This window comes from Ctenopharyngodon idella, chromosome 13 (genome assembly GCF_019924925.1).
Source record: "Ctenopharyngodon idella isolate HZGC_01 chromosome 13, HZGC01, whole genome shotgun sequence".
Taxonomy (NCBI): domain Eukaryota; kingdom Metazoa; phylum Chordata; class Actinopteri; order Cypriniformes; family Xenocyprididae; genus Ctenopharyngodon; species Ctenopharyngodon idella.
This window is the reverse complement of record NC_067232.1, coordinates 27,859,495-27,880,245: the sequence shown is the minus strand read 5'-3', so window position 1 is coordinate 27,880,245 and position 20,751 is coordinate 27,859,495. Positions and strand designations below refer to the sequence as shown.

At 35.8% G+C, this 20,751-nt stretch overlaps 3 protein-coding genes across 3 annotated transcripts in view; 1 reads left to right on the top strand and 2 right to left on the bottom strand.

The window, feature by feature from the left end:
* LOC127524804 (fibulin-7) overlaps window positions 1-11,728 on the bottom strand; it is a 35,134-nt gene extending 23,406 nt beyond the window's left edge. Inside the window, exons 1-3 of the mRNA XM_051916743.1 lie at window positions 10,031-11,728; window positions 8,724-8,886; window positions 2,569-2,745 (exon numbers count right to left, since the gene is read on the bottom strand). Of these exons, the coding sequence (XP_051772703.1) occupies window positions 2,569-2,745; window positions 8,724-8,886; window positions 10,031-10,102 (412 nt within the window). The 5' untranslated portion in view covers window positions 10,103-11,728. The remainder of the gene's footprint in view (window positions 1-2,568; window positions 2,746-8,723; window positions 8,887-10,030) is intronic.
* Window positions 11,729-11,880: 152 nt separating this feature from the next.
* On the bottom strand, window positions 11,881-17,092 carry zmp:0000001138 (uncharacterized protein LOC100002901 homolog). The gene is made up of 4 exons (XM_051916779.1): window positions 16,894-17,092; window positions 12,915-13,190; window positions 12,550-12,831; window positions 11,881-12,444 (listed from the first exon to the last, which is right to left on the bottom strand). Exons 1-4 carry the CDS (start codon window positions 16,973-16,975, stop codon window positions 12,323-12,325), a joined length of 762 nt encoding a protein of 253 aa, XP_051772739.1. The 5' UTR covers window positions 16,976-17,092; the 3' UTR covers window positions 11,881-12,322.
* Window positions 17,020-20,686, top strand: zmp:0000001006 (uncharacterized protein LOC100002840 homolog). Its single transcript, XM_051916778.1, has 4 exons — window positions 17,020-17,228; window positions 17,697-17,966; window positions 19,390-19,662; window positions 19,745-20,686. The coding sequence occupies exons 1-4, from the start codon at window positions 17,177-17,179 to the stop codon at window positions 19,936-19,938; spliced, it is 789 nt and encodes a 262-aa protein (XP_051772738.1). The 5' UTR covers window positions 17,020-17,176; the 3' UTR covers window positions 19,939-20,686.
* The last annotated feature ends 65 nt before the right edge of the window (window positions 20,687-20,751 follow it).

The following is a 20,751-nucleotide window of genomic DNA, read 5'->3' as shown; positions in this document are numbered from 1 at the left end:
TGAAATTGAAACATTTTTAATGACAATTAAGCACAAATTCTCATTAGGCATCTGGACTTTTTATTATTTACATTATTTATTTATTTATTTTTTACTTTGACGTGGAAATGTGTTCTCATACCACCTGCTTTATCCATTTAATAAAAATGTATTAAAATAATTCAAATTTAGTCTCACAGATATGTTTATAAGAAATATGCAGATACAATTCATGTTGGTAACACTTTACAATAAGGTCCCATTTTAATGCATCAACTAACAATGAGCAATACAGTATCTGTTCATCTTTGTTAACTTTGGTTAATACAAATATTATAACTAATGGAACCTTATTGTAAAGTGTTACTTTTATATTTAAGAAGTCTTCAGGTCAAACATTTTTAAGATCACGAGAAACACAAGTTCAGTAAAGTGTTTGTGTGGTAGTGTATTTGCAGTCCGAGCTGAAACTTGACCTATGAATCCGGCTCTTTTTACAGTAGCCCGACCAGCTGAGTTGAAGCCGAAGCATGAAGGCACTGAGACGCACCATGGACAGGAATGCAAGTACAGGTGTTTTGCTGCGTTTCAGGACACTTGATGCTTCTTTAACGAGCGCTTCATTCAGTGCAGCTCAGAGGCGAAGAATGCCTCTCTTTCTTTACCCACTCCTTATCTCTGTGCCGTGTGTGTAGTGCTCGTTTTGCTAGCTGTGGTGTTCACAGTCAGTTTCTTTCACAAGCACAGGTATTCAGCCACTATCTCAGTAGTGTCACTCTCAATGGGATTTCAGATTACCCAGCTCACAATACAACAATAAAATGTGTGTCTTTGTCCAGGAATTCTGCTCAATAACGCAGATATAGTTACATGGTGCATTGCTGTTACATCGCAGAGAATGTGTGATGATGATGATTTTTGAGTTTCTAATCTACTACAGCAATCTGTTCAACTTTTTTCAGGTCAAGTTTAATATTATCATAGATTAATATCATTTATATAACAGTTCTTTCTGGTTCTCGAATCTGATTGGCTGAGAGCCGTGCGATATTCTAGTGATAACAGCACTCCTACCTTTTCACCATTCGTATCACTCCACTTGAAGCGACTGTCATGGCAGCCAAGCAAATCCACCATATTTTTTATGAATACTACACTTGTTGTACTACGAACTGTAGTTTTAAGAGTTTTTAGGTGAAAATTTAGTTGTTTAGACCTGAAATATGTGACTCATATTAAATCATAGCGCCTATTTTACAATTTGTTTTCGGAAAATGCGAGCTCCAGGCCGTCAGCGGCCATTCAGTGCTCGAGTACCCGCCGAGAACAGCTTCATCTCGGCCAGTGATTCGGGGATTTGCCGCTGGCTCTTATAGTGGTTAAACATGAGATATAATTCATTTTGGGCACATAAAACAGGCAATCTTTGGTCTTATTAATCTATTACTTGTTCCTGAGCAAATCGAATTGGGCTATGTTAAATTTAATAATTTAATATTAAGGCTATATTTAACGTACATGCTGTAGAGCACTGCTTTTGTACGTTTGACTGAATTGTACAATTGTGTTTATTTCCTGTTGTCATTTATAATAGCTATTGTTGTTCATTTAAATATCGATGTTCGATAAATATAATTTTATATAAATAATATGTTGTATTTGGTATTGAGAAAGGCTCCATTAGTGCGTAATATGGATTGAGTGAAAGTTACATTAATACGCCATTAGATGGCGGCAAACTTTACGAGTGAATGAGTCAGTCACAAGTGACTTTTAAATTGAAAGGGACTTTTGTAAACAAAGGACGTTGTTTTAGCGCTGTTATGGAAAATTCCCTTAACTGTAAAAAAGACAAATACAAAGATTGCTTTCCTCAGAGTTTTATAATGGATATAATATTATGGACATCGACCTGAAGAATGAATGTTATATCAGACACAGGTAATGCTCGCTCAGGTGATCTCTCTCTCTCTCTATAATACTGTACAAAATACAATGAGTTTCAATGGAGGGACTCAACATTCCTTCATTACTAGTTCTAAAGTGACGTTTGAGAATTAGTAACATTAGTTTTTCATGTCCGTGGGTTGAAGCGACCCAAAATAACATGATATTTAGCCACTGGAATGTGAATTTTACCAAGGGAACCCCGCCAAAAACCTGGATTTTACCCCCCAGAATGCAATTTTTACCGGGGGACCCCCTGAAACGTGATTGAGCTAGTTTTGAGTAGCAATTGGGCGGGTTTTGTTGTGAAAACCTGGTAACCCTGGTCAAACTGTCAACTTGAGATTTGAATCTGTGAAGGAAGGAAGTAGTTTTGCACAAAAGAGGGTTTTAAAGACACTCCATTGTTAATCCTGATTTATTTACACACTTGTGCCGTCAAACTGTTGTATAAATGCAATATCACACTCGTAGCCGTGCGATATGGCTGTATATCAGCACGCTGTGATTACCTACGGCTGAATCACAGCCTTGCTGATATATAGCCACATCGCACAGGACAGTGTTTTGACCTGAAACAGTCCAGTAGGTTCCATTATTAACAGTGTATGATGCATATTAATTTGACACTTTTTGACCCACCTTTACAGACGGCGCTGACTCCGCTCCAGGTACCGTTCTCCTGGCACACGCGTGTCCCCGGCCCCACCAAGCGATATCCCTGAGAACATGTGAAATGGACCTCATGACCCACCAGGTTTTTTGAGCCAAACTTCCTGCCGTGAGCCGGAGCCACCAGAGGTGGGCATGAGAACTGGGCTAGAGATGAAAGGACAGGAGAAATAGACATGAAGAGAGGGGGATGTGGAGGAGGAATGTCAGATAGAGAAGGGTTACATGAGGGACGGAAGTCACGCATGCTGAAATGTTGAATTATTTTGCCTGAAGGCAGGCACATGTTACTGAATGTGGGAACCGTCATGGGAAAAGATGCATGGGAAATGCCTCATTTCATACAGACAGCTTACGAATACGTGAACAATACCACAAGGACCATGCGGGAAAAAAATATGCTGTTGGTTTTAAGCTTCAGCATTTACCGTGGTATCATTTAAAGGCACAATATGTATGATTTTTGCATTAAAACATCCAAAAACCACTAGCACAGTGTTATATATTTTGTTCAATTGTGTACTTACATTTTCCCAAATGTTTCCAACAATGTTTAAATCCAGAGAAATTCGCAATTTTAACCAGTGTAACTGTCCATGTCATTGCGTTGCCTGTCAATGACGTCACATCCGTGTTACCCTTGATTTTCGGTCCTACTTTTGTAAAAACCATGGAAACACCAAAGACACTTTAATATAATATGCATTTTATTAGAACAACTGAACAACAGAAAAAAGTGCTGCGTTACCCCACAATTTTAATTCGTCAAATAAAGTGACCTGGATGAGTAGTAATTCAGCACTCACAGCTGTTTCATTAGAATGAAATAAAACAATGTGAATTTATGTGATCAAATGTAACTGTAACAAAGTTCAAGTTCATGGAAGAACGTGCCGGACGTTAAACATATCTTTAATTACATAAACAACAAGACGAAAGGAGCAGCAGCGGCCGACTGCGGCATATAAGCGTAATAAAAACAGCAAGGTAAAATGTCCCGAGCTTTCAGCCACGCACTGCTTAACGTTAATAAAACTTAAATACACAAGCTCACCCATAAACATGATTTCTGCCTGTGTCCTGTCGGATTGCAACTCCTATGATTCCACGCTCATTGCACGGTGTTATCAAGCTACTTCTTTGTTTTGAATAAATTACCTCTAGTGGCAAAAATTACATATTGTGCCTTTAAAAAAATCATGTTAATGCCACTGTGCATTTTCCGTAAATTCAAAGTCCCATTTAACAATATTGTAAATGGTATTTTTTTTATGTAAAATATCAAAGGATGCATGTTGGATTTATTTTTTATTTTTTTAAATTGAATAAAAACAAAAAAAATCCAAGTAACAGTGAGCATGTTTTTAGAAGAGATTGTTTTCGGTCAAATTGGGGAATGAGAAAAATATGGAAGCTTGTTTCCGCCACTAAATAAAAAAATTAAAAAAGGTAATTGCGACTTTTTATCTCACAATTCTGACTTTTTTTCTCGCAATTGTGAGTTTACATCTCACAATTCTGACTTTTTCTCATAATTGCGAGATTTAAACTCACAAGTGCGTGATATAAAAGTCAGAATTGAGTGATATAAAGTCTGAATTGTGTGATAGTCTGAATTGTGTGTTATAAAAGTTTGAATTGCGCGATATAAAGTCAGAATTGCGTGATATAAAGTCAGAATTGCATGATATAAAGTCAGAATTGTGTGATATAAAGTCAGAATTGCATGATATAAAGTCAGAATTGTGTGATATAAAGTCAGAATTGCGAGATATAAAGTCAGAATTGCGAGATATAAAGTCAGAATTGCGAGTTATAAAGTCAGAATTGCGTGATATAAAGTCAGAATTGTGTGATATAAAGTCAGAATTGTGAGATATAAAGTCAGAATTGTGAGATATAAAGTCAGAATTGTGTGATATAAAGTCAGAATTGTGTGATATAAAGTCAGAATTGCGAGATATAAAGTCAGAATTGCGAGTTATAAAGTCAGAATTGTGTGATATAAAGTCAGAATTGCGAGATATAAAGTCAGAATTGCGAGTTATAAAGTCAGAATTGTGTGATATAAAGTCAGAATTCTGTGATATAAAGTCAGAATTGCGAGTTATAAAGTCAGAATTGTGTGATATAAAGTCAGAATTGTGTGATATAAAGTCAGAATTGCGTGATATAAAGTCAGAATTGCGAGATATAAAGTCAGAATTGCGAGATATAAAGTCAGAATTGCGTGATATAAAGTCAGAATTGCGAGATATAAAGTCAGAATTGCGAGATATAAAGTCAGAATTGCGTGTTATAAAGTCAGAATTGCGAGATATAAAGTCAGAATTGCGAGATATAAAGTCAGAATTGCGAGATATAAAGTCAGAATTGCGTGTTATAAAGTCAGAATTGTGTGATATAAAGTCAGAATTGCGAGATATAAAGTCAGAATTGCGAGATATAAAGTCAGAATTGTGTGATATAAAGTCAGAATTGCGAGTTATAAAGTCAGAATTGCGAGATATAAAGTCAGAATTGCGAGATATAAAGTCAGAATTGAGTGATATAAAGTCAGAATTGCGAGATATAAAGTCAGAATTGTGTGATATAAAGTCAGAATTGTGAGTTATAAAGTCAGAATTGTGTGATATAAAGTCAGAATTGCGAGTTATAAAGTCAGAATTGCGTGATATAAAGTCAGAATTGAGTGATATAAAGTCAGAATTGTGAGATATAAAGTCAGAATTGAGTGATATAAAGTCAGAATTGTGAGATATAAAGTCAGAATTGTGAGATATAAAGTCAGAATTGAGTGATATAAAGTCAGAATTGTGAGTTATAAAGTCAGAATTGTGAGATATAAAGTCAGAATTGCGAGATATAAAGTCAGAATTGCGTGATATAAAGTCAGAATTGTGTGATATAAAGTCAGAATTGTGAGTTATAAAGTCAGAATTGTGAGATATAAAGTCAGAATTGCGAGATATAAAGTCAGAATTGTGAGTTATAAAGTCAGAATTGTGTGATATAAAGTCAGAATTGTGAGTTATAAAGTCAGAATTGTGAGATATAAAGTCAGAATTGCGAGATATAAAGTCAGAATTGTGAGTTATAAAGTCAGAATTGTGTGATATAAAGTCAGAATTGCGTGTTATAAAGTCAGAATTGTGTGATATAAAGTCAGAATTGCGAGATATAAAGTCAGAATTGCGAGATATAAAGTCAGAATTGTGTGATATAAAGTCAGAATTGCGAGTTATAAAGTCAGAATTGCGAGATATAAAGTCAGAATTGCGAGATATAAAGTCAGAATTGAGTGATATAAAGTCAGAATTGCGAGATATAAAGTCAGAATTGTGTGATATAAAGTCAGAATTGTGAGTTATAAAGTCAGAATTGTGTGATATAAAGTCAGAATTGCGAGTTATAAAGTCAGAATTGCGTGATATAAAGTCAGAATTGAGTGATATAAAGTCAGAATTGTGAGATATAAAGTCAGAATTGAGTGATATAAAGTCAGAATTGTGAGATATAAAGTCAGAATTGTGAGATATAAAGTCAGAATTGAGTGATATAAAGTCAGAATTGCGAGATATAAAGTCAGAATTGCGTGATATAAAGTCAGAATTGTGTGATATAAAGTCAGAATTGTGAGTTATAAAGTCAGAATTGTGAGATATAAAGTCAGAATTGCGAGATATAAAGTCAGAATTGTGAGTTATAAAGTCAGAATTGTGTGATATAAAGTCAGAATTGTGAGTTATAAAGTCAGAATTGTGAGATATAAAGTCAGAATTGCGAGATATAAAGTCAGAATTGTGAGTTATAAAGTCAGAATTGTGTGATATAAAGTCAGAATTGTGAGATATAGTCAGAATTGTGAGATATAAAGTCAGAATTGCGAGATATAAAGTCAGAATTGTGAGTTATAAAGTCAGAATTGTGTGATATAAAGTCAGAATTGTGAGATATAAAGTCAGAATTGTGAGATATAGTCAGAATTGTGAGTTATAAAGTCAGAATTGTGTGATATAAAGTCAGAATTGTGAGTTATAAAGTCAGAATTGTGTGATATAAAGTCAGAATTGCGAGATATAAAGTCAGAATTGCGTGATATAAAGTCAGAATTGTGAGATAAAAAGGCGCAATTACCTTTTTAATTTTTTATTTCACATTAGTGCTTCAATGTAGAAGATGATCAGTAGTTTGTCACAGAAAGAATCTACTTCATTTTGTTCTGTCAAGCACTGGCTGCTACAAACGCCAAAGTAATTCTCGATCATGCCTGCCGCCAACCCCGGTTCATGAAATGTGCATCAGCGAGGGCCAAATGACACAGCCTCACATCCGACCCATTCACATCATCCGCAGAGTACTGAATGTAATCGAGACCTTGGACTCCTTTCCAAACCTGAAGAACCAGCCAGACCACTCATTTGAAGGAAGGAAGTCATTTCATGCTTATAAAATACAAATATATTTCGAGAGATCTTGGATTTGTTGGAATTCTGCGGCATTTATTAGGATTAATAAATCGTCAATGCAAGAATTACTGTCCAAAAACAATTTTTTTTTAATTGAATGAATACTTTTATCGCCAACTAACACAAACTCTTTCATTCAAAAACACATTTTGCAGAGTGCAAATACATGGGGAAATGTTTGATTGAAGACCCTTCAGTGCAACTTATTCATTTTCCTAATTAAAAAAAAATGATTCCAATAAAAGGCTTTAGTCAGAAAACAGATTTAAATCTGAAGTGAGTCATTTTTTCTATGGTAAAATATTTTTTCAAAACCCGGAAGACTAATTCACCCCTTGTTCCCTTGACATTTTCCAATGGGGTTTTTTCAATTTCTGAGTAAAATAAGGTCTGTGGTAAAAATAACTTGATGATACTTAAACGTTTTCCATTATAACGTAAATTCCACCATATCGAAAACACAAGTTTTGAAGCTGTTATGTTTGTTTCTAGATAACAATGTTTGGGGTGTGAGTGTGTGCAGTTTACGTTGTAGAACAAAACATTCAAGTATCGTCAAGTTATGTTTACCACAGGCTTTATTTTACTCAGAAATTGAAAAGCCCCGTTATAAAACCCCATTTCTCTGTTTGCATTCTAAAAGTTGTAACTTCTTCCTGAGTCTCTCCATCAGTGTCGACTCCGGTTTGAACAATGTAAGGCTGAACACCGTTACTGACAATCCTCATTTTGTCTGCGTGAGATTCTCCAGCTTTGTTGTTGTTGAGCTGTTAAAGCTCCGCCCTCTTCTGGAAAGAGGGGCAATTGAAGTATTTTAGTACTTCAATTTAAAGTGGACCTATAATGCCTCTTTTACAAGATGTAATATACTGTAAGCCCCCAGAATGTGTCTGTGAAGTTTCAGCTCAAAATACCCCACAGATCATTTATTATAGCTTGTCAAATTTGCCCCTATTTGGGTGTGAGCTAAAATACGCCGTTTTTGTGTGTGTCCCTTTAAATGCAAATGAGCTGCTGCTCCCGGCCCCCTTTCCAGAAGAGGGCGGAGCTTTAAGAGCTCAACAACAACAAAGCTGGAGAATCTCACGCAGCCAAAATGAGGATTGTCAGTAACGGTGTTCAGCCTTACATTGTTCAAACCGGAGTCGACACTGATGGAGAGACTCAGGAAGAAGTTACAACTTTTAGGATGTTTCTGAATGGTTAGTGGATAAATTTATGTAGTTGCTCTGGAGTTGATTCAACTCATCCACTAGCATGTGCCGTCATGTTAATCTTTTATGCAAATCCATCATTGAATTGACCCTCGTTTGTGAAGCAGTCCGGCGTAAAATGACGGCATGACAACTCTTCCTCTTCTCTAAAGCAGCCCAACATGGCCCTCACCCCCTTTGTTGTGTGTTCTCGGGGGCGGGGTTTATGTAAATTTTGGGGTTTGTGATGTCACCAACCCGGGAAGAAGCTCGTTGTAGTCCCTACCAGCCATTTGTTGTAGTCCTTAAAAATCTCTCTTTGCATTAAACTTCGAGCGTCGTAACTTTGCAGATATTGTTTATGCTCAAACAGCAACATTATACACTATATATACGTACACTTAAGAAGTAATCGTTTCACAGAGATAATGAGATGTGTTACGGCACAGCATACTGTACTTACATGAGGACTGGTCTGCTTGTGGGAACTTGGACACTGAGTTTTGAAGGTTGGTGAGCTTGGATTTCATAATCCGAAGCCCTTCGGTGAATCGGATCTCCTGTCCTTTAAGAAACTTATCCATCTGACGCAGGATGCCCATCACTCGGTGCTTATCCATACAACCCTGAGGCACAAAAGTGCACGAGTTAAGCAACCATCCGAGCACCTGGTTACAATTTGATGGCAAGCAGTTATCCCTAAATTACAGAACAGAAGCTCATATGCAGGAGATATTGCACATCTAAAACGATCCCACTAAACGTTAGCTTTGTATGGAAATGAAAAAATGGCACACATGAATTATCAAGGCCAGATGTTGTGGGTGATGTCATGGGGACTCCTATGGGGCATGACATGAAAGCTCATGCCAGTCGTTGTGCCAGCACACAACCAAGTTCCCTTAGAAACATAAATATTACTCCAGCAACAATTTATCAGAAGCGATGTTGTCCCAGATGCATTTGGACCGTGTGTTCGGTCAGTGGGCAACCTCTAAGGTCCTCTCCAGGAGCCACATGTAAGCGTCTAATACTCTTTTTCTCCTCAGCAGCTTTGATGGCAGTTATTCAAAAAGCTGTTAGGCAGATGTCTCTACGACCTCTGTCCAAAAGGCTGGTCTCCTGTATGTTATTCATGGCAGTTAAATACAGCCTCGTTAGTGGAGAGAGGAAATGTATTGGCTTTAAATCTCACTAAGCGTTTGCCATGGTAAATAAAGACAGTGCTAATCTGGATCAAACACAAAACTGCATCTGACATATTTAATGATTTGTCTCCTATACTGGCTCCAAGTCACACTTAAAATGTCTGTCATTGAATTAGATTAGATAACAAAACTTCTGAGCAAGTGGGATTTATTGTGAAGATAAAATCAACTGTTTAACATGATGTGAACTACACCTGTGGTTCCCTTACTAGGACACTTGAAAAGTAATGCCTTCATACATCCACTAAAAATCACATTTTAAGACTTTGATCAGAATTTGAGCACAGATGATCCTTGATTTTTTGTTTTTAAGTGTCCAAATGCTTTTAGGGTCCCTGTAAATTAACATTGTTATTTTAGCAACATTACTTAATAATATAATTGATTATATTACGCTATATTAATATAAATATTATAAAAATATTAATTAATTATGCTATATAGAGTGAATTCAGGTTGATTGGGACACTTTTTCCAAGTCATCCCAATGGCAAAAAGTGTCCCAATCACCCTGAATTCACCCTAATTACTAATTTAAGCCTATAAAGTAGCCTATACTTACTTGCGCCGCATCATTGCAGTTGTACAGTGATAAGACGTTTAGCAGGAGAAAAACTGTGTATGATAAATTCATCCTCCTGTATCCGAGTCTCTGTAAAACAGCAGAATTGTCTTCTTGTGTCGGTTGTTTTTAATCCTCAAGTGTTTTTACGCTTCCAAACTGTGCAGTCTGATAGTCACTGAAACAAAGCTGAGAGGAAATGTTTGATAAACGGTTGCAGAAGTTAGTAAAGATGCTCCTGTTCTCCTCATGAAGACTCCACTGAGCGCCTGTCTGATTCGCGATTTGTTCTTTTGGATCGATTCTTTTAAATGACTCGGTTGAAACGAATCGCTAAACGTGGATTCCTCTGTGAGCGCAGCATCTATCTAGTGCATGATACAGACATAAAACATATGTATTACATCCAATGCCATTTGTCTCCTAAATGTTCCACATTTTTAAAGGCAGTGAAGTTGAATTTATTGAAAGACAAGAGAGAAGGATCTAACGTAGTACCATGTCAGATTTTTGGGGATTTGCTGCCACCGGGTGTTCAGGGTGGGGCTTGCACAGCAAATATACTGTATAATATTGTATAGTATGTAAACACTGATTTACAGAATTAAATAAATCAGTGAGTTCAACTTTGCTCATCTACTGTATACTGTACATTGTAGAGAATTGGTGCAAACTGCTGTCCCACAACCATAAAACACATTTAAAAAGCATTTAAGTATTCAAATCTTAGATTTTTACTAAGATCCTTCTATTATTTATTGAATCCCACAATAATATTTAAAATATCAGTAAGCTTAATATATATAAAATTATCATTTATTGGGTACTTTCAATTGGGAGGTGTCTGTCCCGAACCCTAACCCCTAGATTTCAACTCGTGAAAATGATATTTGTATTTTTTTCCATTGTCGTTTTAAAAAATATATTTGAGTTAAGTTTTTTTAAATAAGTTATTTTTAAATAATGAATCTTTATGTAAAAAAATGCATCCCGCATTTTCATGTCACTACCGCAACAGTGTGTGTTTGAGTCCATTGTCTGAGTCTGATTTTAACACACTTCTACATTTCTGATCAGGAAATATTCCTGTGTCCCTCCCTCTCATAGCCTCTCTTTCACAGTAGATAGGTCCATAATTTTGAGTTAAATGTGTTCAAAAGTTTGAAAATCTGTGTGTAACTTTAGGGAACGTCACTAACAAACACCTTTTTTCTGCAATTAAGCAAACTTTTTTGGGTGTTATTCCATAAAATTTAGTTTTTATGTGTGTACAACTGTTCAGAACTGTGCTAGCTAACCATGTGCTGATTAGCATCTTTGAGCTAAGCTCAAAAGTATCTAAAATTGTCACTACCGAAACAGTCACAACCGAAACGTGGTAAAGTTTCGGTTGTGACATCATTGTTTTTTTTGGGTGTTATTTGATCAAATTTAGTGTTTGTGTGTGTACAACTGTTCAGAACTGTGCTAGCTAACCATGTGCTGATTAGCATCTTTGAGCGGCTCAAAAGTATCTAAAATTGCCACTACCGAAACAGTCATGACCGAAACATGTCATCATTGTTTTGGTAGTGACAAAAGGGAACACAATCATTTATTTGGGGGAAATAAGCACAATTTTAGTACAGTTATGCAAATCATTAGTATTTTAATATGTTTTAGTATGAGTTAAAATCCTATAATGTGATGTGGTCACTACTGACACATTACCGTCACTACCGAAAATGTGCAGTCACGACCGAAACATGGGATGTTTTGTCAAAAATAAAGTATATTGAATTATCAACTAAGTTGTTATTATAGTGTTTGGTTCAATGTTTATTCAAACTAATGAATCCTTCACTTTGAAATCAGTTTGATAAACTTTATGCCTTTTACAAAGAAAGATTGGATTCAAAATACAACAAATCTCATAAATTAGACTTGAAATATTGTTAAAATTGTAATTGTTATTGATTTACCTGTGAAAACTTTTTTTTTTTTAAATGGCAAAAAATATATTTACAATGTACAAAATCTTAATAGGTCAATGTAACCCTTCTTATTAAATTATTTATTATTGTGTTTCGGTAGTGACAAAGTTGGGGAAAGGAAAAACATTCAAAAACTTTCTGAAAATACAATATGAGAATTAACTGCATAATTAAATGTGTACCCTGGATATTTTGTGGAAAATTTGTGGAAAAAGACATTATTTTCAAGATGTTTCCAACTCTGACTTTGAGCCAATTCTGTAGAATAAGCCAGAAAGTTTACATATGCATATATATACTGCAGTTTTTCAAAGCATCATTATAACAGAGAACGCTGTTTTCTTCTTAAAATCAAGACAGATGTCATGATGCCCAACAGGATCCCGAGAGGTAGTGAACAAGCCCAGTAGAGATGTGATGTGGATGCTGAAAATTCAGGCCCTTGAGAAAAGAGCAGACAGGTGTGTTATTGATTTTGCATTACTTTTTTAAATCCAATTTATATTTCATCATTTCAAAAATAGAAAAAAAAGGGAATAAACTCACTCCACGTTTTTATTTTGGGTTCAGCCATACTGCTGTGTCTCACTTCACATGTGTACTCGTCTCCAGTCCGTGGGGTGATAGTCATGTACTTGTACACTCTGAAGGTCCAGTCTTTGCTATATATTAAGTCAGACGTCTCTACCTTCACAATGGACTTATGGCCATTTAGAAACAAGTTTATTTCAATGTCACCAGGGTAAAACCCAGTGGCATAGCAGTAAAGGACATTTGCTTTTCCTTCTTCCTCAGGAAACTCAGTATACACACTGACTGAAGGGCGTACTGTGGACAAACAGTAAGTGACAGAGATTAACTGGTAAATGCAAAACAGAAGCAAAGTACTTGTAAGTGATGATTAGATTTACCCAAAAGTGGCTTAGATGAGTTTGTTTCCTCTTTGAGTTTATCCAGGTATTCAGCTTGTCGATAGAATCCCTTTGTCACCTCACCCAGGCAGAAAATGCTGTCGCGCTTCTCTAAAACAGAAAACCCTGCGCTTGCACTGGGACGCAGGGCAAATGTTTTATTTTCCTGGTCAAAGTATGCAAATATGCTGTCATTCACCAGAACAACGACTGTCTGATCCATGGACCCGTTTCCCATCATGCGAGTATAGGCCAGGACATTTACTGTATAGTAGTCTAAAAAAAGAGAGTAATGATATAAAATAGGTCAGTTTTTATTTATTTATTTATTTTATAAAAATGCATTTCTGTCAGGACCTATCATCAAAGATGATTGACAAATAGCATACAGTCTGTATTGGTGGTATTGTTTCTGTTCTAGGCAAGAACTGCCCATCCATATAGCCTAGATGATAAAGAGGAAGGCCAAGTCCTGACTGGATGACAGGAGGAGCTGGGGATGGAGGAGGGTAATTATGCTGCCTTCACATTCTATTAGAAATTTCCTACTCCTGAAGTCGTGTTTACGAGCTCGTCGCATTCAAGTGCTTTGTTACCGGAAAGAACATGAACCATGGAGGACACCAGGTTTATTCTTGCCTATTAATTGGGAAAATCTTATTAAAGCCAAAATTATATTTAGCGTCCCATTCATTGACAACCATATGAACATTCACCATGGTCATCTTGCTGATGATTCTGGAATTTCAGTCAAATACAGGCTATTTTCGCTGTGTATAATAATACATACCATACGCTTCAAATTATTATTCATATATGTAAATATGCACTGCTTTAACGACAAGACAAGGCGATGTAGCGGTTGTGGAAAAAACGAATCAAGAATACCACTCACAGCAGCTATCATTCTCCCCTCGCCATGTTTGAAGTTTCGGGAAGTTGGGTATCAAAATTATCCCCAAACTTCCCAGTGGTAAATACGACTTGAGAGGGCGTTCATGTCCAATTTTTACTAGGAAGCTCATATTTACGATAATTCCGATAGCACATGAAGGTAGCATTAGCTCCTGAGCGGGATTTGAACCGGAGTCTCTGGTGTGGGAGGCGGGCACGCTAACAAGTACCGCAGCCACTAGTGTGCCTCTTGAGGCTAGGGGAGTGAGGTATACATGCACAGCTCTTACTAGCCTACGTATGTTACACTCACCCCATTCCTATCCGTTACACTCACTCCGGCACCAAATGTAACCGGTCCTACTCGATCCGCTCTGAGCGGGATTCGAACCGGGGTCTCCGGTGCGGGGGCAGGCGTGCTAAAGACAGCAGTGAGAGTTGTGCATCAGGTTACCGGCCTACATCCATTACACAACGCCATTAAGCTGCTAATAATAGATGTGTTTGATTAAAGAGGACCTGTTATGCAAAATTCACTTTGTGTTTGGACATAAATGTGTGTTGGCAGTGATAAAACCCTATAGTGATAAAAATCCACCCACTCCTTTTTTTTTTTTTTTAAAGTCATCATGAAATCAAAAATGACCCTATTTACTTCGTTAGCACATATTACTAGTCTTGTGGTGAACAATTAAACCGCACAAGTTAATACACAGAAAAAAATTATTTGTCGTGGTAATCTATAATCAAAATCTGAAAAGATACTTCCGGTCTGGAATGGCGTTCCTTCTCTGATGACATCAGTTTGACGGCTTGGGTTAAAAATGCTTAAACCACTCCCCTCCAACTGTTAAGGCCTGTTCACACCAAGAACGATAACTATGAAGACAACTATAACGATAACTATATTTGCGTCCACACCAACAAACGATAACGGTCTGTTTATTCTAAGCTCACGCGCTGCGGTTTCAAAGTGTGTACAACATGTTTTTGCTGTTCTTGTTGCATTTACAGGCTTTAACCAGCAGATGTCCTCAGCATGCTATGTTTGGAGTGAATAGCTAGTGTAATCGATCTAATCTAACAGTGAATTTAGAAGACGAAGTCAATATAGTGGAATAAAAACAACACCTAGTCTTTTTCACTAAAACTTCAAAGGAAGCAAGATAATGTTGTCGAAACTAGCGCTGGATACCTGAGGTAATTTGAGAACGCTGTCATAATGATCTCATCGTTAATACTTCTCACCATTTATTCCGAAGATATGACCAGTTGTTTCCATATATCTATTTTCTTTAAAGTATCCTTGAAAAGGGGGTTTGACTTGTCAAACAGTGGTGGCTTTTTCTGGACCTCGGCGATTAACTTCTCCCGTTCTCTGCAATGTCGTCTGCCATTTTAAAATGCGCAAGAGCTTAAATTAGAATGAATTCTGATTGGCTGTCAGTGTTTTAGCTGGAAAAAAATCGTCCTGAAAGTGATCAAAACGATATCGTTTCTCTTAGGTTTATCGTTATAGCTGTGGTGTGGACAGTGCTATTCTTTTATATTTAGAACGATTTTTAGAACTATATCTTTATCGTTCTTGGTGTGAACGGACATTTAGTCTGCTATAAGCGAGAGATGGAGAGGAGGAGCGCTAAAGTAAAACCCTGCCCTCTATTCAATATTCGTTTCACTTGGAAATACGTCACAACACTGGAGAAAAATGAGTTTACAACTTCCGGATCACGGGGACTTTAATCTCCACAAATCATAAGCTGTGTCTCCTAATCTGTTTTCAGCCATGGTGCTAATGTGACGTCACATTAGCCACAGGCCCCGCCCACGACCGCTGACTGACAGTCCTGAATTACCATAGTTTCCGCCCTCAGCGAGCTGTACACTGTCTGCCATTTTCTCCGCGCTCAAGCAGCTGTAGCGACAACAATGTCTGGTAAGTAATTGAGATGTTTTGTTGTTGGATGTAAGAGTGAACATAACAGTCTTCATTTACTCCTGACATCTGAGCCGCTAAACACAGTGGATTAGTTTTATTTCTGAAGGGAATGCGCCACAGATTTCTGTAACATTGCCTGCTATTTACGCTCAAAGACATAACTGACTGTGTTTATGTGAACTGTGTGTGTTTTTGACAGAACCTTGTGTGTATTTGACAGTTAAACAAAACAAAAAATGTGAAAGAGAAGTTACTCAAGAGACTTGACGTCTGACAGATGTCTGTGTGTGTGAGCTTCAGATAAGTGCGCTCAGAAAACGATCCATTAGATGTTTAAACTGATATAGCTTTAAAACTCGTGGAAATAATAAACTATAATGATGAAAGAAAAACTATGCTATCCGTGAGAGTGATCGCGATATAGATGATAATCAAAACCAAGCAGATGTCTTGTTAATATTTGGCAGAGAATCCGATTGAGGCGGGAACTGTGATCGTGAGAGGGGGCGGGGCACAGCAGCTCATTTGCATTTAAAGGCACATGCACGAAAACAGCCTGTTCTTGACTGTAGTCAGAAATGGGTATTTACAACATGGATTTATAAACTTCACAGACACATTCTGGGGACACTTAAATTACATCTTGTAAAAATGGGCGTAATAGGTCCCCTTTAAAGCGGCTCTGCACAGACCGGTCGGTGTATGACGTCAAAGTACCGCGAGAGAGAGAGAGAGAGCAGATGGCTCAATTTGGTTTTTGAAACAAATGTGCAGCGCCGCTTCAAGCTGAACACACCTAATACATATTTCTATAGGTAGACATGGATCAGCTGAAAGTCAGCTGATGCGATCTTGCTTGACTGACATGACCTGCCAGAACTAATGCAACGCTTGATTTATTCACTTAGCAGATCTAAAAAAATTACCTGTACACAAACATGGTGTAAGAAAATAATGATCACTTTTTACTTCATGGTTTCATCTCTATACATTTTTCTGGACATTTTTGATTTATTGTCAATTTTGAGTCAAAATTTTGATTGAACGCGGTAGACCTATAAACATTAAAAAAAAAAAAAAAATGAATACAAATATTGCATAGTAAAAAAAAAAAAAAAAAAAGTGAAAGAAAATGTTATAAATTACCTGTCCACATTGTGATGATCTGTGGATACAGCAGAAGAGTTAACACAGATATTCGGACAGGTAATATTTCCATGTTTGCCATTTAAAGACTCGTCTTTGAAGATCTAAACATCTTTGTTTTTGTTCTGTCTGTAAAGGCTGGCTCTGTGTTTTATCACACTGGTTTTCCGCTACTGTATACTTTCACTTTGTGTTTCCTGTGGTATCATTTTAGAGGACTGACAAATTTGGTTTTTTGCTTTCACATTTTAAATAATGCAGACGTGGACTGCGCCTGAACAAAATGCTTGCTTTTTTCCTCATTGTGACTTTTCATGAAATCATCCTTGGTGCAGGTAGGACTGTCCTTAGAGGATTACCCTTTAGCAATATATTTTATAGATGTGTTATGTAAATAAAGCACAATTTACTTGCTCTTGTAGCATCTGTTTTAATGGGTCTTTAAGTTGTTTAGTTGTCAATAGGCTACTGCATTGTGCAGAAATAAAATACAGGAGAAAAATTTAATTAGATGTTGAATTTTGAATTCATGTGCAATGCATTTGTGAAGGGAAGTAAACAAGGCTAAATAAAATCTGTCAATAATCTGAGGATGACATCTGGTGGCCAGTAAGTTTTATAGCAGCATACATATGTTTGAACCTTGTGGTCCATCAGATGTAATTCCTCCAAATATGATGTCAGAAAGATTAAACCATTATATTAGAACCGTTTCATACCACTATCAGTGTTTTGTGCATATTTTCATTTGAAATAATTGACAATAAAAAAATTTTAATGTTACATTAATTGTTTTCCTTTAGAAGAACATGCATACCAGCAGTTCATTGAGTGTGCATTCAACAGTCAAGGGCAAGTAGACCATACATGGAACTATGGGTATGATGGAAAAGACATCATGCATGTGGATTTGGTGAAGAAAACTGTGATTGCTACCAGTGAACCTGGTAAAATGTTAGAAGAAGAAAGAAAACATATAGAGTACATTAAGAGGAAAGAAGAAAAACTAAAGATGGTGTGCTCCGCTGTGAAAACTGTCTTCCTAAAGTCCAACAATACTCTATCAAGGGCAGGTAAATTTAAACAAAGCAACCCTCATTGCCAGCTTTTGGGATGTGTATATATATATATATATATATATATACACACAGTATATTAGAAAATATGAACATTTTGACTGATACCGATAACCGCTAATTCAAGCCGATAACCGATATATTGGCCGATAAATCTAAATTCAAATTTTTCTATAATTTTTGAGAGCCTGATTATAAAAATAAGTGTCTCAAAAAAACAAAAAAAGGTGTCTCAGCTGAAGGAAATAATCCATTATTTATCGGCTTTTATATATCGGCCAAATTTTCTTATGGGGCCGATAACGATAACAATAAAAAATGAACATATATTGGCCGATACCGATATTGCAATATATCCCTAATATATATATATATATATATATATATATACACTACCAGTCAAAAGTTTGGAAAAATTACTATTTTTAATGTTTTTGAACAAAGTCTCTTATGCTCATTAAGGCTGCATTTATTTCATAATAAATACAGAAAAAAACAATAATATTGTGAAATATTAATACAATTTAAAATTATGTTTTTCTATTTTAATATACTTTAAAATATAATTTATTTCTGTGATCAAAGCTGAATTGTCAGCATCATTACTCCAGTCTTCCGTGTCACATGATCCTTCAGAAATCATTCTAATATAATTATTTGATACTCAGTTATTATCAAAGTTGGAAACAGTTGTGCTGCTTAATATTATTTTATAACCTGTGATACTTTTTCAGGATTTATTGATGAATAAAAAGTTAAAAAATATCAGCATTTATTTAAAATAGAAATCTTTTGTAACAATATACACGACCGTTCAAAAGTTTGGGGTCAGTAATTTTTTTTTCTTTCTTTTTTTTTTTTGAAAGAAATTAATACTTTTATTCAGCACGGATGTGTTAAATTGATAAAAAGTGATAGTAAAGATTTATATTGTTAGAAAAGATTTATATTTTGAATAAATGCTGTTCTTTTTAACCTTTTATTCATCAATGAATCCTGAAAAATGTATCACAGGTTCCAAAAAAATATTAAGCAACACAACTGTTTCCAACATTGATAATAACTGAGTATCAAATCATCATATCAGAATGATTTCTGAAGGATCATGTGACACTGAAGACTGGAGTAATGATGCTGAAAATTCAGCTTTGCATCACAGAAATAAATTATATTTTAAAGTATATTCAAATAGAAAACCATAATTTTAAATTGTAATAATATTTCACAATATTATTGTTTTTTCTGTATTTATTATGAAATAAATGCAGCCTTAATGAGCATAAGAGACTTCGTTCAAAAGCATTAAAAATAGTAATGTTTCCAAACTTTTGACTGGTAGTGTATATCACAAAGTTTCAGTCTAAGACAATTTCATAAATTATGTGTAAACTATTACTTGTTTTTTTCTTCTTCAACATAGCAAAACCAGCAGTGCTTTTATCTGCTGGAGGAGAACAGGATCAGGAATATCTTAAATGTGTTGTGCATGGCTTCTATCCGAATGTCATCCGAGTGCGTTGGACCCAAAAAGGAAGGCCGGTCTATTTTGGTGTATCAAGTACTGGAATACTCCCTCACAGAGATGGCACATTTCAGATGACCTCCTATCTTAGCCTTAATAACATGAACGCTGACGGGGTTACCTGTGAGATTGAACACCTAAGCCTTGATGGGATACTGAGGAAAACCTATGGTGAGTGACTCATAATTCATATGAGCATAGTGATAAATTACATGTGAAAACTCAAATGACTTGCTCTGTCTCTTTGTTTCAGAGGAGAAATCACAAATCACAGAACATGTACTTTGGGCAACGGTTGCCTTTTTCCTCGGATTTGCATTGCCGGTGTTCCTAACTGTAATATTTATACTGATAAGGAAACAAACAACAGAACCACCTGAGGACACAAGTGACGGATCAAAAGCATCTTTATCTTTGAATTTAATGAATATGTCTCAGGAAACATAAAATATGTGACCCTGGACCACAAAACCAGACATAAGTCGCACGGGTATATTTGTAGCAATAGCGAATAATACTTTGTATGCTACAAAATGATCGATTTTTCTTTTATGTCAAAAATCATTAGGATATAAAGTAAAGATCATGTTCCATGAAGATATTTTGTAAATTTCCTACCATAAATATATCAAAAAAAAAATTTTTTGTGAGTGGATATGCATTGCTAAAGACTTCATTTGGACAACTTTAAAGGCGATTTTCTGAATATTTAGATTTTTTCACACCCTCAGATTCCAGATTTTCAAATACAAACAATATATCAATGGAAAGCTTATTTATTCAGCTTTCAGATGATGTATAAATCTTAATAAAAAAGGACCCTTATGACTGGTTTTGTGGTCCAGGGTCACATATGTAAGGCGACTGTGACTCCAAACCAATTATTATTATAATTTTGACCACAGACAAATACTATTTTCATATGTGTATAATTCTATAGAACTGAATCACAAGCATAGTATACACATAATTTCTGTATCTCTATAGGCAGAGAGATTTTAAACACTTGTTGATCACTGCTTAACAAACTATATTATAGCTATAACTACTTGTTAATTTTGCATAGTCTAACATACATACTTCACAATGTTGTAATTATGGAATTAGCCTCACTTGCAGTCATATATTTACACACAATAAACATATAATATAATATATTGTAAAAATATATTATTCATTAAATCTTTTTAGCCTCTGTCTTGTTTAATTTTTGCTGATTTTCACCTCACACAGTCGTATTAAATATTAAGTCTTTAAATG